This window comes from Calonectris borealis, chromosome 8, assembly GCF_964195595.1.
Source record: "Calonectris borealis chromosome 8, bCalBor7.hap1.2, whole genome shotgun sequence".
Taxonomy (NCBI): domain Eukaryota; kingdom Metazoa; phylum Chordata; class Aves; order Procellariiformes; family Procellariidae; genus Calonectris; species Calonectris borealis.
This window is the reverse complement of record NC_134319.1, coordinates 31,881,420-31,904,767: the sequence shown is the minus strand read 5'-3', so window position 1 is coordinate 31,904,767 and position 23,348 is coordinate 31,881,420. Positions and strand designations below refer to the sequence as shown.

Below are 23,348 nucleotides of genomic sequence, written 5' to 3'. Positions count from 1 at the left end.
GTGAAATGTAGAAAACGTTCATACAGTGAAATAGCCTGGTTCAAATAGATCTGTGTTCATTTTGCTATTCTAAGCGTTTCCTGTAATCTCTTACAAAGACAGATATGTCGTTGGCAGATGCACACTGTTTTGGACTCTTTCTGGAACTTCACAGGGGATATTATCCCCGAGCAACAGAATTTTAATGTTTATTTTGCCTTTTCCTTTCTAACCTTCAAGGTGCAGGAACTTCACGAGGAAGAAGCGCAGTGGGTGAACTATGACGAGGATGAACTGTGTGTAAAGATGCAGTTGGCAGACGGGATCTTCGAGGCCTTAATCAGAGACACTGTTGACGTACTGAACCAGATAAATGAGAAACAGCGGAGACTGCTGCTTGTCTGACAGTGCTGAAAATAAACGTACAGCTGCATAACCACCGAGTCACGGGCCTTTCTGCCTCCTGACGTACTCTCCACCCTGCAAGCGCTGCTGCTGGACTTCCATGCGTGGGGTTTAAAGGCAGTTCAGATGTGATTAAAGGAACCTGAATTTGCGTCCGCTGCCACTAGAGACCTTGCACCGGGTTTATCGTTTGGAACAAGCTGATCCCTCACTCGAGGCTGTATTGCAAAGTGCTCAAGACTGTTCGTGTGCCAATGCAGTTATGCCACATAACTGTCAGCAGCTGTCCGAGGCCCCGGCCTGGGGCTTTGACATGTTCAGCTTGTGCTCGGAAAGGGTTGGGTTAAGCTGGGATATTGGCTGCTTTGCTGGAGTGGCTGTCAGCCATCAGTACTCGACTTGTCTTTAGAAATGTGAGTAATCTGGAGAAGAAACGGTTTGGTCAGTTTTTAGTCATAAATGGAGACTTACCGTACTGAACAGTGTTACAATCTTAACACCTCTTCTCCTGCAGCCCTAACAATGTGCATCAGTTTCTTCTGCTCCAGAGCCCATTTAATTCCCTTCTCTGTGAAGTTGTTTTTCATCTTTCTTCTGTGATATGGTACCAAGTATGGTGCCAGCCAGTCCAGGGAAATTAGATGATGTTGCTTTCTGCATTCAAGTAAAGAATTCTTGCTGCTTTTCCTATGTAACTTGCTTCAGTCCCGAGGTGGAGCAAGATAAAGGCCGCGTAATGTCAAGCATGAAAGATGAGCCCGTGGACAACTTTCCTCCTACCGTGTAGCACTTCTTCTCTTCCTGGAGCACCAGCTGCTCCCAGATAATGGATACTCAGGATTTTCTCAGGCACGAGACATGCAGGAGTGGAAAACGTTTCCTCACAAGAATTTGGCCTTCAATCCCTCAGCTTCCTCCCTTACTGTCACCTAATAAATCGGAGAAGCCGTTACTTGAACAATGTAGAGGACAGAGTGTATTCACCAAAGAAAGCGGTGTCCAGTGCTTGAGTGTCTGCATATTTTGTGCTTGTGGGTTTTTTATTTATTTTCAGATAATTTATTAAGTGGGTTAAAGGAGAGTGTCCTGTGCAGTTGGCTGCACTGTCTTATGTTTTGGGACAGCCAAACTTGAGAAGGCATCTGTTCTGGAAGCTTCCAGAGCCCCGTATTCTTCGCACAAAACCTCCACCTTCTTGAGACAGATACCTGGGGAGAAGGTAAGAAGAACCAAACCTCAGTGACCAGGGGTGGGAAGCAAAGGCAGGACTAGGAATGGACCTTCACTGCACCTGGTTTGGAGACAGTGGAGGGTTGAGGGGACTGAGCTGAAAAATGATGTGAAACTTCCCTGCTCCATCTGTTTCCTTCCTTTCCCAGAACTTCTAGGCCATGGGCAGCTGTTAGTGATTGATTCAGTGCTGGGTCAACTGCAGTGTCCTTCTGCTGAATGCTCGTTCCTAACCTGTCCCTCCCATTCTTGTGTTTTTCTTGGAGGAACACAGACAATACGGGGTCAAATGTTGATGCCTTAATAGTGAATGTCCCTGTTTGCTAACCTGGGACAAGACCCAGAGGAGAGTCACATTCTCCAGACACACTGGAGTGCAGAAGGACACTTTGAAGCCCCAAAGAGGTACCCCAAAGATGCTGCAGCCCACAAGAGGCGTGGCGGGGAGATTTCCACCATTTCGTTCATCTGCTTGGTTCTTGGGCTTCCTGCTATGCATACCTCTGCTACTGCTCCATTTTGTTTTCTTTTCCACCCTTTTTTTTTTTTGGGGGGGGGAAGCTATCATTGGAATATTTGCATTTTGCACAATGACACACAGCTGGTAATTCTTCAGGGACAGCACTGGGAAGTGTTGGATTTGTTAGAGGTCCATGCAAATTCTCAGATGTAGTATTGCCAGCACCTCACTTGTGAGTTAATGGTGAGCCATATTCATGGGAGCTTAACGAGTGGAAGAACAAGGAGGAGGTCATGGTGTATAGGAACACCTCCAACGGGCATATGCGTGTCTGTCCTGCAGTAGTGACCCTTCTGGCTGGCTGGAAGTCAGGTGGTCTTGGTGGAGCATTGTTCAGCTTTTTGTCCTAAGTGATTCACTTGTCCACGTAAAATGTCATGATGCTGAACCAGGAAACGCTTGAATGCTTAAGATAGAAGCAAACTAAAGCTGCTGCATTCAATTTAACCAGCGTGGTGTCACTGATTGGGTCACCACCTCAGATTTCCTTTCCTGGGTGTATCTTCTTCAATAGCGAGGATTGCTATTTTTATAGCTAGCAATTATGGAAAGAAGGCAGAAACCTGCAGCGTAGGTTTGTGGCTGGAGTATCAGAGAAATGAAGTTAGTTTCTGTTCTGTAGATAACGTGACCGGTGTTGAGAAGGTTGCCCCGCATCCCTGGGGCTTTTCGGCTGTTCTGCGGGGCTGGCATGGCTTTTTTGGTCTCTCCACTAGCAGGGAGAAGGTTGTACAGTTGGCCTGCCAAGGTACCGGTGACCACTGGAGAGCGTATGCCTGTTGTCTTGCTGGCTTGGATAGCACTAGTTTACTACCCTCAACAGAAGTAGTAACTATTTTTACAGCTGTTTGGGCAGAAGGAAGCTGTGTCTAAATAATGGCTTTATTCCTTTGCAAACATCACCGTTGTATTTTTGGTAGCAATCCTTGCTAGGAGCAACCCTAAAAAGACTTGAACGTATGTGAATTATCTTCTCAATACCTCAAGTGTGTTGAGTTACTTTGAGTTGAGTGTATACTCAAAACCTGGAGTGTGTTGAGTACTTTTGGGCTGGTGATTACCGTGATGGAGCAATGGTCTGTCTGGGTAACGAGGTGGTAGGGAGAAGCCTTGGAGTTTCACAAACAGAGGCTGAATTCTCTATTTCTCTCCTCTCCCCAACCTTCCCATTATAAGAACAAGATGATATTTCTGGGTCCTGGTTATCTTGGTGCAACCACGTTAGAAGATTCAAGGCTGAGACATTTTTCTGAGACCCGTAAGCTGTTTGGCTGTCATCACTGGGGAGATGCGGTTCCCTCGTCGGAAGGATCTCGGTGCCAGGTGGGAAAGCCAAGGAGCACGAGTACCTCTTTCACAGCAGGATGCTCCCTGAGCCAAGCTGTGGAATATCAGTACTTCTGCCTTTCAGAAAAGGCTTGTTGCTCACAAGGTGGAACGAGGGATTGAAAAATCCCGTCTTGTTCACTTTCCTTTCTTGAAAAAGTGGCCTTAGCTTTTTGCAATACTTGAATAAGTGTGTACCTGCAGAAGATCTTCAGTAGCACAGTGATAGAGACCTTTTAAGTGACTATTCTGCGAGGAACTGCATGCAGTTCTGACTTTCATATCCCTTTGCTACCTTAAGAATATTAGGAAAATAAAGTACTTTTCAGCAGAGAAACAGTTGAATCTTATAAGGTATTTAGTGCATCTGAAGTGTTTACAAATCAACTAAAATGGAGAAAAGCAAACTATTGAACTTATTTGTAATTTAAACATTAAATGCAAAAATATATACAGATGAAAGAGGAATACTGTAATTAACTTGCATTTACTAGTTTTTTCCTTGACTTTGCAGAGCCTTTTGATATACATTTGCAAAGCCGCCTTTTGGGAGGCTCCGTCTCCCTGCGTACTGTGTTGTGGAGATGCTGAAAAGAAATCTGTTTACTGTGTATGTGTAAATAACCTGGTAACTTGGTTTTTGGGCCAGTTTCAGCTAATGTTCACATCCAGAGCAGCTTTGCACAGTAGACAGACCCAAGGATGTGGAGGGTTTTTTTTTTTTTTGTAATTAAGGACTGTAAAATAACCAGGGTGGTCCCTGTGTACACCAGTGTAAATATCTTTGGTAACTGAAATGTACTTTAAGAGAACAAAATCTGTAAATAAACTGATTTATAAATTAATCTTGTTTCCTGGTTCTTTATAAAATGGAGCTTTATAATTACCCAAATGGTTGCTAATTCTGAAGGTGTCCTGGAGATTCATCCCTTGTATGTTCCCCTTTCTGTCTGATGCTGTACTTGGGATGCCAATCACAGTCCACAAAATCCCATTAGAGTTGCCTTAATTAAAATCATAACATTATTAGAATTTCCTTATTGTTAAAGCTGACTGTTCATAAAAGCAAAAGCAGAAAATAGCATTGTGTAGTTATTGCAGGAGTGCACCGCATGATCTGCGGAAGAAAAATTACTCCTTGCACATGTTTATTTAAAATAAGTTTTAAAAAATCGTGGTTTAAAACATTTGGGGGGTGTGAAAAAGCTATTTTTATGCTAAACAAAGGTCTTGGAATTAAATTCTTCAGAGCCTCAGCCTTGTTTCAGATCCTTCAATTACGGTCCTAAATTGTTAGAGCTGCTGTTACCAGCACTGATCTCTTCTTCACCGAGGGGGAAAACGTTGTTCCCTGGAAATTGTGTTGGTGGAGCTTTCCTACATCTTCGCTGTTTCTTTTCCAGCAGAAATAACCAACCCCCTTTTAACACGTGAAAGGTCCCCGAGCTCTGTAAGAGGACGGCTGAACAGTCGCGGTGCCAAACCACAGGCGTGCGGGCACGTGGCGAACGAGTGGCGGTGTGAAATGTGTAAGAGCAAGCGTGTTTATCGAGCCTCCTCAGTGCCTCCAGCCGCTGCTGCTCCTGTACCTCTGCTGTGTTTTGGTGCCATTTATTACCGTACAGCCCAGCAGAAAGGGCTTTGCTTTCCATTTACTGCAGGCGTCTACAAAACCCAGCGTTGGTCTTTCCAGCTCGGAGGACGCTGCGTGGCAGTCTATTCCTCACCACTCTTCTCTGCCTGGGAGAGGCGTATGCATCCAACGGGGGGGACCTGTGGGAACAAAACCGTTGCAAGGGCTTTGCACTGTGCTGAGCAGTTGTTTGCTCTTTGCTTTTCCGTAGCAGAGGCACCTCATCCTGGAGGAAGACTTGCTGCACTCGGACTTTCATTATGGAAGCAGCTTTGCCGCAGTCCGGCGGTGCCAGCGTGTGGTAGGAGTGGTCCTCAGCGGAGCGTGCCGGGAACACCATCCGCAGCCCTCGTACAGACAGAGAAGCACGTTGCAGCCCTCTGAGCTCGGGGGGTTGAACCGGCTAAAGCGCGGCGGTGGGTCGTTTGATGTCCAAAGGGCCGAGACAAAGTGGTGCTGCAGCCTCTGTGCTCTCATTACCGAGCAGCAGGAGAGCATCTGTGTTGCTGCTTTCCTCGCCCTGCAGCGATTTTGCTCTGCGAGTTCCTCTATTTTCGGACAGTGATCTACTTGCAGCCATCAGCATCCATCCTTGGAAGTGGCTTAGAGTGCATTTCACGTTGAAAAAGAAATTGATCTGTGCTTCTCTGGCTAAAGAACTGGCTTCCCTTTCAAATGGCTCGAGTGGTAGGAACGCTGCCACGGCGCTCTGGCGAGTGACACAGCGAACTGCTGCATTGCTACTGCTGTCCTTGCCCAGGATGCCCAGTAATCAGCTTGACGAAGGCTTTAATTTCCTCATTTGCAAGTCTATGTTGCTTCACTTTGGTCCTGACTTTCTACAGTGGTGTTTGTGCAACTCCTCCCGGAACCTTCAGAGCGCAGTTGCCTTCAACAGCCATTTCACTCGTGGACCTGGTGAAACTCCTGGGTTGGGCAATGGCAGGCAGCCGCCTTCCCGACGGCACGCTGGATTGAGTGGGACTGTTCTGGTGCCTCCCTTGGCGGGTGCCACCCGCTCCCAGCTGCCTCCCTAGGGAGGTGGTGCCAGCTGCAGCCATCCCATGTCCTAAAATGCCTGGCAGAGCGCTGGAGCACTTGAAATGTTGACTCTGCTCCAGACGTCGCTGCGCCCTGCCTAGCACAAGGGCTTCTGCAATGTCCAAGCTCTCATTAACACAGCCCTGAGAAGAAAAGGAGCTGGTGGGGAGCTGCTGGACGCCAGCAGCTCTCTTCAGCATGCAGGAAGGAAAGGAGGGGGGCTGCCCGGCCGCTGGCATCCAGCCCGGAGCACGGGCCGTTGGTGGGCAGGAATGCAGATGAGATGTAATGGAGTTTGAAAGCATAGGGCGCTCTCCGGGATGCGGGTCCTGTGGGGGAGGGAAAGGCACCCTGCGAGGTCTGGAAACTGGAACAAACAAAACCCGTAGCCCCAGCCCTGCACCTTCCTGCCTCTTTCCCTGTAAGATCCAGCAGAAATTTGGGGAAAAGGAGGAGAATGGGCAGCAGCTCCATTCCAGAGGGTGAGGGTTGGGCAGGAGCGGGGCATAGCGGGGAGATGTTTAGGGGAAGATGCCGCCTTTTGCCTGCTAAGTGTGCTGCGTGAGGATGGCCTGGAGCAGGTCTGGTTGGTTCCTGCTCTGAATGTTTCTCTTGGCTCTAGTTTTCCAGCCCTTTGCTCCAGCTGTGCAAGACCTGCCGTGTCCCTTGGGCTGCATTCCCTCGACGGTGTTGGTTTTAGGGGGCTTCCTCTTGCAAGCTGACTTGTCCGTCACCGCCCCGTGAAATCTAGGCTGACTCGAACTAGGGTTTTGTCTGTGCATTTGCTGGAGGTGGAATTAACGCCAGCTCTAGGGGGTGTCCCAGAGATTTTATTTTCTTTTATTCCAGCAAAATAAAGGAGGATGCAGGTATTCCTACTCTTTGTGTTGCTTGGCTTGAGGAGCTCGTCAAGGAGGCTGGTCCAGTGTCCGTGTCTTGCTGCGTTGCTCTGCGGAGGTGATGGAGCCAGTGCTGCTCAGTGAACCTGAGATTGGGCACACCAGTCCTTGGTAGGTGAGACCTTGCTTATGTTGCAGGACTACTGCAGCAAGAGAGGAGCGCTCCGTTGTCATCCGTGTGGTATTCTCAGTTTCATGCGCTGCAATTAAACCAGCTGCCAAATAATGATGTGGCAAATCTGGGCGGTGTGGCCTCCTCCAATCTGCTCCTGGAAGCTGGGCAGATGAGCTGGAGTGGAAAACATCTGCTCTGTGCATCCTGGGTCACGGTGATGATTTATGACTTTAAGTAGATCTTAAATTCACAGGCAAAACGTTTCCTACCCAGACATACCAAAGATGGCACCGGTTCCTCCGGGTCCCCCCAGGTCCTTCCGAAAAGAGCAAGGGCAGCGTCGCTGCCGTCCTTTCGAGCAGGGATGAATCAGCAGAGGGTGAATAGCAGAATGGGGCTGGTTCTGCTGTAGTCTCTCTGCAGACACAAACTACGTGAACACATTCATCACATCCTGAGAATGCACCCCGGATTTTCTTTTACGTCTATTGTTATTAGAGGCTGGTTGGGCTTGAAAGGTAGAAATCAAATGTTTCCGACCAAGCCCGTCTCACGTAGTCGGCAATTCCCAGCTACCAGTGGGGGCTACAAGGGGTTTCCTGGTCTTCACAGGTGTGAGCCCGGCAGAGCCGATGCAGGGTGCGGGAAGCAGTTGGGGTTCACATCCACCCCGTGCGTTATTCCCTGCCTGGGCAAAGCCACAGAAGCCGCTTATCGCATAGGCGCTGCCAAAGGTCTTGTCTGAAACCGTGTCTCAGCGGAGGTGTGACTGGTGCCACCAGTGGAAAAGGACTGCCTGGACTGGCGTTTCCCAGCTGACTTCAGCCGGCTGGGAGGTGACGGGTGGCACAATTTTCACTCGCTCTCTGAGGCTGTTTGGAGATGCTAATTGAGGAAATGGGGTTTTTTCTTTTATTTAGAGAAGGATCACGTTTTAAGCAGTGCTGTGCTCCAGATCGAGGAGGGCTTCACTGAGTTCACCAGCTCATCTCGTGAAGGCCGGCAAGAGACAGGAAAACCATGGAGCCTCCTCTGCAACTGATATTTCCGAGGTGATCACAGGGGAGTTGGATGTGAACTTCTCTGAACGGCCTCCAAAATGCCAGGGCCGGGTGACGGGGTTGCCATGATTGTATCATGAGTCTTGCATTGGTTGCATGCTTTTCTTGGAGTCAGTTCCTGGAATCACACAATTAGGTAGGAACGTGTTCTTTAATTTTCAAGGAAGAAAGTCCATTTCAGGATCTCCCTGTCCCCGAACCTTCACAACTAAAGGGAAGTGAGAACGTCCTGGCTTGGCTCACCCGGCCATTTTGAGCTGTTGGTGTTTTGCAACCAGATTCATACTTTGAAAAATGGACAGTAGAAACCTTCCCCCAGTTTCTGAAGCATGTTCAGTAGTCCTTTCCAGCGCTTCAAGGGCTGAATACATAAAAACCCAACTGCTCTTTCCTCATCTCCTCTCTAACCCAGCACAGAGGTGAATCAGAGTAGCTCTTCGTGTCTGTGAAAATGATCCATTTTGGGTGCAGGAAACAAGTTCTACAGGGCTTAAATGATTTTGGTGAGATCTTAGGGGCCTTTGAGGCGCTCAGCCTGTTGGTGTTGCCCACACCTTGTTGACTTCAAGGAGATTCCTGCTGGCTCTTAGTCTGGGAAAGGAGATTTGAGAGCTGATGAGCTTAATGAACTAAAGCCACCGCTCAGCTGCTGCACAGGGACTTGTGCAGTACGGGAACCTCTATGGTGGTCCTTAGCCCATGGCCTTGCCACGGGGGAGTGAAGCACATCTCTTCCCAAAGTTAAGGATGCTGAGCTGGGCGCTGAAGGCTTTGCTGTGCAGTGCAGCTGAAAACCAAGTAGGTTCCTAAACATGCCATGAGAGCCTAATGCTGGGCTTTAGGGCTGGTTGGGGGCTCAGCAGCTGGGCGTCCAGGGTCACCCAGCACCCATGCCCTGTGCTTTGCTGCCCGCAGGCTCTGCTAGCAGCAAGGGGGTGCAAAGCAAGAGAGGACAAAAGGCAGGCAGCGCTGGGAGGGCATTTCCAAAACTTCCCCAGACTTCTATCGCTTCTTGATTTTTTTTTTTTTTTTTTTTTAATTCATCTTAGTTATTACATCCATCTTAAAACAGGTTGTTTCAAAATCTCTGCTTCATCTTTGGCGTTCCATGCCCATGCCCTGTCTTGGGGCGTTCTGCAATGAAAATCCAGCTCTTCCCAGTTTGAGGCGGAAGAAAAGTCTCATCTCTTCCTTTGCAGCAGGGTTAAAAGGAAAAAAGGCTATTTGGGCAAGTCAGTGCCTGGAAAGCCCCACACCCTGCCGGTGAAGGAGTCTGTTCCCTGGGCAGTGGTGGGGATGGGACGTGCCAGGCTGGCAGCAGCGTCCCGGGGCAGCCGGAAGCAGGAGCATCTCCACCCCGGGGCTTTGGGGGATGAGCAATGGTGTGGCTCACCTCAAAACGAGCCGGAGCCCAAGGGTGCGGGCTCTTGCCCATCTGCCTTCGGGTCAGATGTTGCTTTTGCACCTAAAAAAGGATTCAAGGAATTTGGGCTCCCTGGGAGGGAGGGGTGTGCTGGATGGGAAGGATGCCGGCAATTACACTGCTGCTGAGCACCTCTGTTTCGCTGTGATAACCTAATCAAGCTGAGAAGCACTTAAAATAAAGACTTTAGCCCAGGGTAAAATAACGGTGATGACATCCCGAAGCACAGGGATTTTTGTCTTTTAATCACCAGCTGGATAAAGATGAGTCGTGGCAAGTCGTGGCTATTGCCAGAGACCACCTTTCAGAGCAGCCATGCGCTGGCTGGGCTGCACCTCCCCTCCTATGTTGGACAGCAAGGTGTGATAATCCTTTAAGCATTTAATTACAGCTGGCAGGGCTGGAGCAAAGCATCTTCTGGCTCGTTTGCATCCGCCTGGACCTGTGGAGCATGCGTGGCAGCAATCCCGTGAGGGTCATGTCCCATGGGCTCTGCTCCCTGCAGCTGGGCCGTTGCGGGGAGCCCCGTAAGCTCCCCGAGAGCCGTGCCCTGTGTGGAGGCCCTTGCGCTCCCCTGCCACGGCAAGGCTTGGCTCTGGCAGGCTTGTTTTTCTAGCAGGGCAAGTCCGCCTAAAATACCTAGGTGGGGCCCAGCAAGGCTAATGGCCTTCCTGGGGACAGAGCCAGCAACCAGCCCTCAAAAGCGATGGGCACCCCCAGTGCTGGGGGCCCCCTGGCCTCAGGGGGTGGGGAGGGAGCGGAAGGCTGGATTTCAGGGCCATGTCCACCCCGGCGGTGCCTGGCTCTGCCCCGGGGCACTGGGCAACGGGCACCTTCCGTCCGGCAGGCAGTGACGTGGGTGTGTGCGTGAGCGATGGCACGGCTGGGCTGGCGTGGAGGCTGTGGCCAGACACGGGGCCGTCTGGGATGCCTGGCTGCTTTTTTTGGGTGGAGGAGCTGGGTTTTGGGGCCTGGTTGGGTATCCGTGTTGTGCATCCCTGGCACCATTGGGGTGAGGGCAGACGGGTCTCCGGGGTCACTGTCCCGCGGGGTGTCCCAGGTAAGGGCAGATGGGTCTCCGGGGTCCCCATCCCGCGGGGTGTTCCGGCAGGCACTGCCCGGTGACGCTGGCTGACGTCAGGGCATCCGACCAGGGTGCTGCCCTCAGGCCGCCGGCTCCCCTCGGGGATGACCGTAATGGTGGCACTGCGGGTTTTGGGTCTGAATCAGCCGCCTTCGCCTTTCCTCGCTTGATCAGAATTTTATCATTTTATGCTATCCGTCCCCTCACGGGAGGGTAGCGCTGCAGCCTCGCCCCCTTGCCCAGCGCCCTGCCTGGGCCGGCGGAGGGGCGGGGGGGGGGCGTTTGGGGCACCCCCGTGATGTGGGGGTGTCGGGGGGGAGCGCAGGGGTGCGCCACCGCGCGCCCGACGGGGGGCGCTGCGATGCGGGCCGTCTTGGCCCCGCCCCCCGCCCCGCCCCTCAGTGGGCGGGGCGGACGGGCGGCCCTAAAGGCGGCGGGCGGCGGCGACGGGCGGCCTGGCGGGCGATGTGGCGGCGGCGGGCGCAGGGCGGCGGGGGCGGCGGGGGGTGCTGGTGGCCGGCGGCGGTCCTGGTGCTGGCGCTGTCGCTGCCGGTGGCGAAGCCCGGCGACCTGTACTCGGCCACTGACCCTTTGGAGTTGCTGGGGACCGGGGCGGAGGGGCGGCTGCTGGGCTCCCCCAGCGCCTGGGCCGTCGAGTTCTTCGCCTCCTGGTGCGGGCACTGCGTCCACTTCGCGCCCACATGGCGGGCCCTGGCCCACGACCTCCGCGGTGAGTCCCCGGCCCGGCTGCCCGCCCCTGCCCTGTGCCCCGCTTCCCCCCCTTCCCCGCCCCAGCACCCCCAAAGCCTCCCTGTGTTGCTCTTGTTTTCCCCCCTGCATCCCAATCTCTGTCTTCTCCCATCAGCACCCCGGCTAATCCCCTGCGTTTCTGTCTCTGTGTCATCATCAGCACCCTTAAATCCCCCCTGCATCCCTGTCCGTTCTCCTATCAGCACCCCTAAATCCTTCCTGTGCCCCTGCCCCCCCATCAGCGCTCCTAAATCCCTCCTGCATCCATGTCCCATCGTCCTCCTCCTCCTCTCCGTCAGCACTCTTAAATCCTCCCTGCATCCCTGGCCCTGCATCCTCAGCACTGTCAGCAGCCCTGCATCCCCTCTGCACCCTCCCCATCAGCACCCCTCAATCCCCTCTGCCTTACCCTCCGTCAGCACCCCTAAATCCCCCTGCGTCTCTGCCCCAGCCTTTCTGGAGCATCGGCCTGGTGGGAAGGCCCAGCCCCCCCACCAGGATGCCCAGGCCCCCCCCCCGCGATAGCCAGGCCCAGCTTAGCAGCATCCCTGGAGCCCCTTTGGCTGGGAGAAGCTCAGGCTGAGCCTGCCCCAGGTATGGGGGGTCCCGCTGGCCCCCCCCCAGACCCTTCCTCAGCCCTGCTCCTCCCCGGTGCCTGCAGGGAGAGGCTGGCAGGGCGCTGGGGCCGGGCGCTGGTCGCAGCTGGTTTGTTCCCAGCTTTGACCTTGGTGCCTGGCCTGGCCGGTGCCCAACCCCGCCTGGGGACCCGCACACCCCGCTACCGGGCCCCTCACCCCGCCGGGGCTCGTCCTGCCTCCCCCAGCATCCCGGGGTGCGCACGGCTTCTCCCTGTTATTGCGTTAATTGATATAGCGCGGTCGCTGCCGGGTGAGTCAGGGCACCGGCCGAGGCAGGTGTCCAGTCCCTCCGAGGGGATGCCGTCCCTCCCAGGGGATGCCGTCAGCGCTCCCCAACGGGGCAGGATGTGAGGAATGGGATGCGCGCCCGGGCCCTGCGGGGGAACGCTGGCTCTCCTGGCCCCTCTCCAAAACGGGGTCCCCCCAGGGCTCCGCGCTCCGGAGGCTGGACCGCGGATGGGGTGCCCGCGGAGGGAGGGCAGGGAAGCCACCCCCGTGCTGCTTGGCATCCTCGCTGCAATTCCCACGGGTGGATTTTCGCAGCAGAGGGCTGGACGGGGAGGATGCCAATGCTGGCGTGACCCGTGGGCACCACGTGTCGATGAGTCCAGGAGCGTGCCTGGCTCCCTGCAGCAGGGCTTGGCACCGGCTCTCCTGTGCCGCTGGTGCCAGGGCAGCGGGAAGCAGCTCATCTGCGCCGTCACCTGTGACACAAGATTGTCCCAGCGGGTCCCTGTCTCCGGCAGGCTCCCATCTAGGGCGGCGCAGGTTCCATCCGTGTGCCGGCGCTGCGTCCCTCCCCTGTCCTGCTCAAAGGAGAGGCTGGGCGTTCTCCAGCTTGTGTCCTTTACACTAGAAAGAAGCCATTTCAGAGCTTTTATCTCCATTTTGCTTCTGGCTTTCAGAGCCTACTGCTTGAAATGCCTCCATGTCACCTTTTCTTCATCTCTGTGTTACCCCAGGGACCTGCTGGTCCTCCCCGGGGAGGTGGCGGTGGAGAGTCGCAGAGGGGGAGTGGATGCTTGGCACCTGGGCGGGCTCCACCGCAGTGCCCCGACTACTGGTTTTGGGTTGTTCCCTCTCGGTTATCGACCGTGCCCTTGGTCTGGGGCGAGACGAGCTGGAGCCCACGTTCCTTGCTCTCCCTCAGCTGCGGTTAGCCATCCCTCCCCTTCTCCCGGCGGCCTCTTCCCGCCGGGGCAGAGGCTGGGCAGGCAGAACCAGACGGGCAGGCAGCCGCGGGCAGAGCTGCCTGCACTCCGACGCCGGCGAGGGCAGGGTGTGCAAAGCCTGGTCCCGCCTCGTGCGGCTTTCCTCACGCTCCTGCCGCCCGAAAAATAGGGCACCGAACACCAGCGTGGACCACGACTTCGGGTGTTTGGGGCTTGGAAACCATCAGTTGGTCCCCTGCGAGGGGCAAGCCGTGATTTCGGGGCTGGGACGAGCCGTGCCGCCGGCACAGCGGGAGATCCCTGCCGTCTCTGCAGCGGTGGTGGGGAGCAAGGCGGTTTTCGGGGCCGCAGAGGGGCTGAGCTGTGCTAACTGCATCCTCTGTCCCCGCAGAGTGGAGGCCTGCGGTGATGCTGGCGGCCATCGACTGTGCCGACGAGGCCAACCAGCAAGTGTGCGCCAATTTTGGGATAATCGGCTTCCCCACGCTGAAGGTAAGGGATGCGTGTGCCGGGTACTTGCCTGGTTTTACTGTGCTTTGCCTTTTGGTCTGGCCCTCTCTTGCTTAATCAGATAGACAGTGCTATTGCACCAAAATATTCCCTTTGGGGCTTTGCAGGCTGTTCCCCAAAACGTAGCTGTGACCGGGCTGCAGCCAGCACAACTGCTGGGTGATGTAGCAACAAGGAGGGGGAAAACCAAAATGTTGCTTCGTGGTGAAACGTAGAGGCCGGATCTGTCCTAGGATGAAACCTGAGTTGGAAACGCCTGGGAAAGGCTGCTGGAGGGCAGAGAGTGGTTGCAGGCGCAGGTTTTGGAGGAGGGCGCAGGGGATGCTGCGGGAGGCTGCGTGGGGCTCAACCGGGAGCCTCCTGCGGTGGCTGGCGAGGTGCCGTGCCTCCTCCTGGGCCCGTGCCCGGCCCTTTGGCTGTGTCAATACACCATTTCACAGCGTTTCCTACTGCAAACAGAGCCTCGCTCCAACACAAGCAATAAAGCCGAAGCACTCCAGGTGTGGGCAGTGAAAGCCAGGGTCGCCTTGAGCCGGCACGGGGCGGAATAAGGGTTTTCATCAGACGTGCCCTCGGTCCCGGCTTACAGGCTCAGCCCAAGGTGGGGTCAGGTTTGGGGGTTTCCCAGGCAGGTTGACTTGTGCCCCAGCCCTGCCCTGGGGTCTCACTGAGCACCCACTGCCCGTGGGACATTGACCGAAACATGTCCCGGGGTGGGGAGGCGTGCTGATGTGGCGGTGCCAAGAAGTCACTTGCTTCGCATCTTCTGTCCCCGCCAAACACCTTTTGCAAACAGCCCGCGCTCCCAGCCCAGCCTGCAAAGCAAACACCTGCCTGACGCAACCTGGTTTCGCTGCTCTGGCTGTACCATGGGCACTGGAGCCACTGTGGAATGCCAGGAGTGGGGAAAAAAACCCTCCTCCTACTTTGTGAGAGCTCTGGAGCAGGGAGACAGTGGTTTGCAGGATCGGGAAGGTCCCGGCTGCCTCCCTGCGACCCCTGGAGACGCCTGCCCTGCTGCCTGCCAGTGCTCAGCCCTTAGCTGGACGTGGCTCCCAGCCCATGCCTGCATCCCTCCACTCCGGGCAAGACGGGAGCACGGCCGGTGGCTGGTGTCGGTCGGCATGTTGTAACGTCATGGGGAAACTGAGGCACAGCCAGTCCGGGGAGAGCCTCTGCCTGCTGGGCTGCACTGCCTCCCTGTCCCACTCCAAACACTCTCACTCCATTTTCCCCTTGTGGTTTTCTTTTTTTTCCCTTTCAGTTCTTCAGAGCTTTTAGCAAGAAGGCAGAGGATGGGATAAAGATTACCAGTGAGTATTGAGAGCCACAGGCCTTTTTTTACCCTGGGTGTGAATGACCTGCATGTGTTGGGACCTCGGGGAGCCCAGGGGGGCTTCCCCAGGACTGACCCCTTGGCACCCTGTCCCCCTGCAGATCCCAGTGCCACCGTCGAGGAGCTGCGCCATGCCATCATCACCAACCTCGAGCAGAGCCAGGACGCCTGGCCGCCCGCCTGTCCTCCGCTGGAGCCGGCGAGGTAGGAGCGGCGTGATGGGGGGGTGGCTCTGGCAGCCTCCATCCCATGGAGAGCAGGTTTCTGAGCCAAAAATGAGCACGGAGCAGCCGCTGCATCACCCACGTCCCAGGGAAACACAGATTACCTGGCCAGACTAGAGCCATTTACGTGGCTCGGATGAGACAGGCCATGTTGTTGCATCTCCTGATGAACCTGCTCATCAGCCTTAATTAAAGCAAGCGGCACGCGGGCCGGGGACATGGCAGTGCCGTGCTATGCCGAGTGAGGCCGCTGCCGTTAGCAGCTTTTTCCTGCCCCGAGAAAGGGTTTTCTTGTTTCAGTACAAATTTGTTGGGATCTGAATTGTCTTTGCCGGACGCAGGCGGTTGCTCCACTGTCCCGGGGGGATCATTTGGCTTTCGCAAAGCGGTGGTCGAGCCGGGCATGTGCTTTAGATCTCCGGTGCCTCCATGTCCTAGCCAAAAAAACAACAGCCCTGTTTCAAGTTCATTGCTGTTTTTTCCCCCCGGGCGAGCGTGCAGCTCCCTCCTGCCCTGCCCTGCCCGCGCTTTGTTTTCTGCCTCCTTGGCTGACCCCGGCAGGTTTTCTCAAAGCCTGTGAACCAGAGCAGAAAATTGGTCTGGAAATTTCAGCGGGGAGGAATTGCCCACTTGAGGGGGCTGAACACGCACCGGAATTCCCTGCCGAATCCCTGGGGATGAGGGCTGAGCTCCTTTCGGGCAGGAGGGCAGAGCATCTGGCTGATGCTGAGGTGCCTGCTGCCATCCTCTTCTCTCTTGCAGCGCGGAGGAGGTTCACAGCTTCTTCCAGAGGAACAAAGACCAGTACCTGGCACTGATCTTCGAGAAGAACGACTCCTTTGTGGGCAGAGAGGTGGGTACAGCTGCACTGATCCCCCATTTCTCTTGAAGCCCGTGTCCCTGGTGCCGGGTAATTCCTGGGAGCCTTTGGCGGGGAAGTCCTCTCCCTGCAGCCTCACTGGCGGCTTGCACGCCACTTTGCAGGCGTAAAGTGCTTTACAGGGTGCTAAATAGCCCTGCTGCATCCCCGGTGGGGCTGGGGGTCCTGTCACCCCCCTGCCTGACCCCGGGGTTGCTGGGCTTGCAGGTGGCGCTGGACATGCTGCAGTACGAGAACGTGGCGGTGAGGAGGGTGCTGAGCAGCGAGGAGGAGCTCGTGGAGAAATTTGGCGTCACCACTTTCCCCTCTGGCTACCTGCTCCTCCGCAACGGCTCCTTCTCCCGCCTGCCCGTGTGAGTGTGGGACACGGCGGGGTGGGTTTGGGGACCCCGGCGGGGTGTCAGGCTTGTGCCCCATCAGCTCTCCTTTCTAATTGTGGGGAAGCTCATTAGGAAGGAGACAGTGGCTGGGTCGGGCAGGCTGGCGGGGGGCCGGGGGCTGCTGGTGGGCACTGAACGGGGCTGCCAGCCCTGCCTGGAGCTGGCGGAAGGGAAAATGGCTCGTGACCGAGCCATCCCTCTGCCACATCTGCCTGGAGGTGGCACGGCGTGGCTGCCTGGGGCTCAGCTCTGCTCCGGGTTGCGTGCCAGGGACAGGGGGAGAGTACGGATCACCTCGCACTCATTCCCCAGGTCCGAGTTGCCGGTCTGGCTAAGCCTTTGATCCCCTTTGCTTTCTCCTTGGGGCCAGGGGCTGTTTGGGAGGGAAGAGGGTCTTGCTCATGGCTTCTCCTTCCATGCAGGCACGTGGAGGCGCGCTCCTTCTACACCTATTACCTGCGCACGCTCTCGGGCGTCACACGTGGCTCCTACAAGCTGAACGCAACCGTTGCTGCATCCAATGAGACCAACGTGTCCCAACCGAAGCATGCTGACCGGTCAGGACCCCCCCCTTCATAATTTTGGGGCTGCGGGAGGCCGGGGCTGGTGCAGGGAGGAGGTGCCATGGCCACGGGTGGGCAACGGGCTGGGACCGTTGCCTTTCCCCTGGGAAAAACCCCAAATCGTGGCTGGGTCCCTGGGGGTGCAGATTAACGGGCTGACGGACCATCGTGTTGCGCTGCCCTCCCCAGCTCCAAGGTGTACATGGCCGACCTGGAGTCCACGCTGCACTACTCTCTGCGGGTGGAGGCTGCCCGCGCCGCCGTGCTGTCGGGAGCCCAGCTGGCCGCCTTCAAGTGCTACGTGGCCACGCTGGTGAAGGTGAGGAGCTTTCGGTGTCGATAGAGGAACCGTCCGCACCTCCCCGTAGCTATTTATAAGGTGAAATGCAAATGCAGGGTGCAGACTGTGTCCCAGCGCTCGCAGGTAGCGGAGCGTGGCGGTCTCCGATGCGAGCCTTGCGTCCCAGTGCTCGGCGCGGTGCAGGGCTCTCCCCGTCCCCACGGAGCTCCAAACCCAGCCCAGAGTCCCGACGGGAGCCGGCGGCCGAAAGCAGGTGCCGGGGAGTTTCAGACGAGAGCTGGGGTGCAGGTATGGGTGGGCAGAGCAGGCTCGGTGCTTGTAGGAGGCGGTAGGTCTTTTCAGAAGAGATGCTGTCACCCACTGGGGTGGCAGGGATGATCAGAGGGGTTTGTAACTCTGATCGCCTGACGTGGATGCTTGGCTCGGGGGGCTGATCTCTGCGGGCTCTTTCGATAGTCCAGGAAAGGGACTCGCGCTCCGAGTCAGGCTCTTCCAGACTAATTTAAGATCTCCTTTTTTCTTCTCTGTTGGGCTTGGTGAAATTGAAGCGTGTAGGAGCTGTGAGCCGGCAGAAGCAGGGCAGTTTAATTTCCTGAAGCGCTGGAGCGCTGCGTTTGGCTGAAGTTGCCACTACTGGGGTTGCAGGAGCCCTGTCCCAGCCCGGGCTCCTCGGCAGACCTTCACCCGGCCATGCCTGCTGCCTTTGCTCCCTCCTTTGTCGCGCAGGGTCTCACGCTCAGTTTGGACTTTGCGTAGCCCTCGCTGATCTGCGAGACACCCCCTGCTCCCACCCCTGCCTGCCCTCCCCCAGCTCTCCAAACGTGAGCCACTGGTGCAACGAGTCTTAAGTCCTCAGCTCAGAGCTTCACGTGGCTCTTCCTCTGCTTGCCCCCCGCCATCGCCCTCCCTATTTCTCCCTTTAACGAGAACCACAGGGTTAGGGAAGTAAATCCCCCACGGCACCAGCTCCCTGGCCAAGGGTACGAACTTGCTGGGGTGGTGGGGAGCAGCAGTGGTTTTATTTGATCAGCTTTTAATTCTTCCGTTCGCTGGTCAAGGACGAGCCGTAGCACCAGACCCAGAGAGGAGGTGAAGCTGCGTCCCCGCTGCGGGCAGGAGGCACCGGGGCGGTGGGTGGTGGGTGCCGGTGCTTCCCCAAGGATGCCGAGCCGGCGCTGCCATTGCCGCGCTCATCCACGGGACGGAGCAGCGTCCCCAGGATTGCTGCCAGCCCGGCAGGGCTCGGGCTGGGGGAGCTCAGCCAGCGGGTCCCAGCCTTAACTGTTGCGTTCCCAAGAGGTATTTAAGGCAAGGAGGGGGCGAAAAATCCTAACGTGGAAAGAAACGGTGCCTGGAAAGCAGGCAATTGCGTGGCAAAGCCTTCTGAAGGAACAGGGGGAAACTGCGTTTTGCAGCAGCAACGTCAAGGTCGCAGATGAATTCCCCTGCGAATTTGGGACTTTCTCTGCGATTCCCCACAGGCCCGGAGAGAACAGCTCAGACTTAGCGAAACGCTCCTTCCTTTCGCTTCCCTGTCGCTTTTCCTGTGCGCCGCTGGTCTCCTCCTCCCTGCGGGTCTGTCCCTCGGTGGCCCGCGCTGGCGGGCTGCCCCCTCTCCCCGGAGCGCCTGGGGTTTTAAGTGCTGCTGCTAATCGGCTTTGCGCTGACTTATGCTCGGGGTGGCTTTTTGCCTCCCTCAGACGGGGCCGAGGTTCGGAGCCTGAACACACACGCGGGGGCCTCCCCACCGTGGGGGGGGACATACCGCGGCCCCCAGTCCCTTGCTGGGACCGCGCTGCCCTCCGGCACGTGGTGCCATAGAGGGTGCTGGTGCTGCCCAGTGCCCGTCCCAGTGAGCCGGGGGTGCCGGCGGGCTGCCCCGCTGCTGCCATGGCGGGGGGGTCTGGCTTTCCTCACCTCTATCTCCCCTCTGCAGTACTTCCCCGGGCGCCCCTGCGTGCAGACCTACCTGCAGTCCCTGGACGGCTGGCTGAGGAACTGGACGGAGCCCGAGCTGCCCCGCAGCACCTTGAAGGAGGCCATGAAGAATAACAGAGATGTAAGGCAGCCCCGCTCTCCTCTCCCCACCCCTGCCCCTTTCCCCCCACCCCGCGTTATCTGCCAGCTCCATCACGCCGTGTCCGTCCGTCTTCCAGGCCTCCCACCCCGCCGTGCTCCCCACCAACGTGACCTGGGTGGGCTGCCAGGGCAGCGAACGCCACTTCCGCGGCTACCCCTGCGGGCTCTGGACCATCTTCCACCTGCTGACCGTCCAGGCTGCCCAGAGCGGCCCCGACAAAGGTACCGGCGTCCCCGGGGAGGGGGTTTGGGCCTCGGGAAGGGGCTGTCCGGGTGGGCCGTGGCACGGGCAGGGGTGCTGCGTGCGGGCAAAGGCTTGTCTCGTGCCGAGGCAGGTCTGCGGGGAGGGCAAGAGCCACAGAGTCGGGGTGCGAGGCTGCCACCTCGGCCATGGGACCGTGATGGTGGCACTGTGGGGTCTGGACTCGCCCTCCCGTCCCCCCCCATCCTCTGCCTTCCCCCAGAGCTGCCGCTGGAGGTGCTGAGCACCATGCGCTGCTACGTCCGGCACTTCTTTGGCTGCCAGGAGTGCGCCCAGCACTTCGAGGCCATGGCGGCCGAGTCCATGGACCAGGTGGCGGGCCGGGAGGAGGCTGTCCTCTGGCTCTGGTCCCACCACAACAAGGTCAACGCTCGCCTGGCAGGTAAGGGGGGCTGCAGGGAGGGGAGCCAGGGTGGCTTCCTAAGGGAAAAGGGGAGGTGAGGTGGAGGAGCATCCCTCTTTCTGGGTGGAGATGGCAAATGGCTGCGTTAGGGTGCAGCGGTGGGGACATCCCGTTGTCATTGTCCCCTGGCACAGGGGACAGCAGCTGGTCACGCAGCATCAGACCGCTCTGGAGATGCAGTTGGGTCTTACACGCTCCCCGCAGGGAGCTTCCCAAAGCCGCCGCGTGCCCTCGGAGGACCCCTCCTCTCGAGACGGCTTCTCCAAATGTGCCCATCCCCACCCCTGTCCCCATCACCATCCCCAGCTGCTGGGTGTTCCGGGGTCTTTATATCTGTACAGGGGGAGGGCTGCATTGCCTGTCCCCTCTAACCCCCTCCCTGGCTCCGGTCCCTGCAGGAGGTGACACGGAGGACCCCAAGTTCCCCAAGCTGCAGTGGCCTCCGCCGGACATGTGTCCCCAGTGCCACAAGGAGGAGCGGGGGGTGCACGCCTGGGACGAGCCGGCCGTGCTCACCTTCCTCAAGGCGCACTTCTCCCTGGGCAACGTCTACCTGGACTATGTCGAGGCCGACCCCATCCCCATGGCTGGAGAGGGGACGGGCGCCAGGCTGGGCACCGAGGGCCTGCGAGAAGACAGGGAGAAGGAGGAGGAAGAGGAGGAAAAGGAGACGGAGGGTGAGACAAGGGCTCCGGGGCGACCAGGCTCCCCTGAGCCGCGACGCCCCAGCATCGTGCGGCTGAACCCCAAGCTGCGGGAGATGGGCGAGGACATCGTGGACCTGGACTCCTTCAGCGAGCAGCACTTCAAGAGCCAGGCGCTGCGTGCGGCAGCCAGCCGGCGCCGGCGGCTCAGCAAGCGGGACACCGTCGCCCTGCCCCGGGATGCTGGGGTGGGCCGGGAGCACCGGCAGGCTCCTGGTGTCCTGGTCCGGGAGGAGGAGGCGGAGGCCAGGGAGGGGGTGCGGAGGACCCCCTGGCTGCGGGTGCTTGGCTTAGGCTTCTCCCGCCTGGACATCAGCCTCTGCGTCGCCCTGTACTTCCTCTCCTCCTTGTGTCTCCTGGGCATGTACACCTTCTTCCGCCTCCGCACCCGCGCCCGGAAAAGCCGCCTCGGCTTCCCCGTGGCCTGAGAGCTGTTGCTGGGGGCCGGGGGCTGCCCCCAGCGTGAGTGGGCTGCAGAGCTGGGGCACCCCTGGGACAGCGTTTTGTCCCCCAGCGGGAAGGGGTTTGGTGCATCCCCCCCTGAGAGCTGCCCCGCTCGGAGCAGCCGCCTCACCCGGGATGGGGGGCGGAGGGCAGAGGGCTCTTTTTGGGGGGGAAGGAGGTGTCGGAGCAACCCCGCTCAGGTCACAGTGCCACGTGTTCAGGTGCATGGGAGCTGGGATGCCGACAGCAGTTCGCGTCTCAGCCCCCAGCTGCCCTCGGGAACTCCCCGCCGCTGGACTGGTTTCAAACTGGGAAGCTCAGTCCCATGCTGGGGAGCAGCCCTTTGGGGTCAAACCACTAGTGGAGCCAGGAGGGTGGGGGTTTAGCCCCCCAAAAAGCAGGCACTGCTGGGCAGGGGGGTGGCAGTTGTGGGTTCAGCTGCATTTTGTGTGTCCCCCCGCTTTGAGATGTGGACCGGGGCCCCCCCGCCTTTCCTTGCCCTCTCCCCGCGCTGTTGCTCGCTCTCTGCTTGTCTTAGTGGAATAAATTATTTTTGCCGACGCCAGCCCCGCTGTGTCGGCTGGTCCGTGCCGCGTGGGCACACCGGGGCAGCACCTCCCCTCTCTGCCCCCCCCCCCCCCCCCGGCTGTCCCCACTCCGGCCTCCCCCATCACCCCGGGAAGAGCACTGACTTGGTTTAAATCCTTTAAATATTTTGAAGTGTTATTATTGTACATTTTCTCCTGCTTTTTGCTTCTGGATGCACCTGTGGCCAGCTGCCCCCCCCCCCCCCCCCATACAGCCGATATCTCCCCATGGTCGGGGTGGCTCGTGGGTTGTCCTCAAGCGGGGTGATGGGGAAGGAGCCTGGGGGGGGGCAGGAAGCTGCTGGGAAAAAGTTGGCACGAGCTACGGAGCTGCAGTTCGGTGCCGGCCGTGTCCGTGGTCCAGAGCAGGGAGACACGCGTGAGCAACCCCGCGTCCCCTTGGGGACCGGGACCTTTGCGGCTGTGGGCCCCCTGCGCCTGTCCCCGATTCTCTCTGCCCTTTTATCCTTGTTAGGAATCATTAAGGAAAATGGTTGTTTTCCAGAGCCGGGGCCGGGGCCATCTGCTCTCCCGGCGCTGCCTAAATCCCCCTGTAACAAATTCATTGGGATTACGCTGCCCTCCCCTAATCCCGGCCCTTCCCCCCGCGCGAGGGATTTAAAAGGATTAGAGCCCGGCCGATAATAAACTTTATTAAGGGGGAGGGGGGGTGTCAATCCGATTTGGAGCCTTTTTCTTGATATCTTTACTTTGCCCAGGTGGGAGGCGAGGGCTGGTGGGACGGGGAAGGAGGGCGGCCGGCTCTGCTCTCCCAGGCACTGGGAGCTCAGGCTCCTCCGACCCTTCCTCCCTCACCTGCCCTTGAAATAAATTTTCTTGCTCCGTCTTTCCTCCTTCTTCAGTGTCTGTGCATGGTCACATCTCCACGGGATATGGGGCTGGCACCCCTGCCACCGCTGGCCCACTTTGCCTCGCCCATGTCCCTTAGCCGGGTCCTTGGTGGCCTCATCCCGGCATGGAGGGGGGCTGCGTCCCCCCAGCCGGGTGCTGGTCCTGCCCACCACCGGGTGATGGATGGGGAAGGTCTCATCGCTGCAGCCCTGCTGCCTCCTCCTCCTTGATTTCCCCGGGGGGTTTATCCCCAACATCAATAACCCCCCGTGCACCCCCTCCCCGCCAGCTGCTCCCCTGCACGGGACCGAGGGCTTGGGGTGAGGGGCTGCCCGCGGTTACCCCCCGACCCCAAAATATCTCGGCGGGGCTGCCGAAACCGGGGAGAGGCTGGGGGATGTATTGGGGGAATGCAGTAGGTGGCTGCGTTGGGGGGACGCAGCAGGAGGGTGCTGGGGAGGTGGGTGCTGGGGCAGGGGAGGAGGGGGGTTAGCAGGCAGCCGCGGGCAGGGCTGCCCGGATTAGCATCCCCGACAGGCCCGCCGGG

At 57.8% G+C, this 23,348-nt stretch overlaps 2 protein-coding genes across 11 annotated transcripts in view; both read left to right on the top strand.

Moving 5' to 3' along the window:
* CEP350 (centrosomal protein 350) overlaps positions 1-4,305 on the top strand; it is a 78,274-nt gene extending 73,969 nt beyond the window's left edge. For 8 of the 9 annotated variants that reach the window (XM_075156837.1, XM_075156840.1, XM_075156835.1 and 5 more), the window contains exon 38: positions 220-4,305. In XM_075156837.1, the coding sequence (XP_075012938.1) occupies positions 220-384 (165 nt within the window). In that variant the 3' untranslated portion in view covers positions 385-4,305. The remainder of the gene's footprint in view (positions 1-219) is intronic. The other variant, XR_012674564.1, reaches the window with a different exon arrangement.
* On the top strand, positions 3,367-22,796 carry QSOX1 (quiescin sulfhydryl oxidase 1). Of its 2 annotated transcripts, XM_075156845.1 has the most exons (13): positions 3,367-3,457; positions 4,864-7,144; positions 13,668-13,768; positions 15,051-15,099; positions 15,224-15,326; positions 16,109-16,199; positions 16,434-16,579; positions 17,029-17,163; positions 17,359-17,488; positions 19,407-19,529; positions 19,627-19,771; positions 20,014-20,193; positions 20,613-22,796. In XM_075156845.1, the coding sequence occupies exons 3-13, from the start codon at positions 13,685-13,687 to the stop codon at positions 21,344-21,346; spliced, it is 1,920 nt and encodes a 639-aa protein (XP_075012946.1). In that variant the 5' UTR covers positions 3,367-3,457; positions 4,864-7,144; positions 13,668-13,684; the 3' UTR covers positions 21,347-22,796. The 2 variants fall into 2 exon arrangements, with proteins under 2 accessions (XP_075012946.1, XP_075012945.1); XM_075156844.1 differs by lacking the exons at positions 3,367-3,457; positions 4,864-7,144 and adding an exon at positions 11,182-11,446.
* Positions 22,797-23,348: the final 552 nt, after the last annotated feature.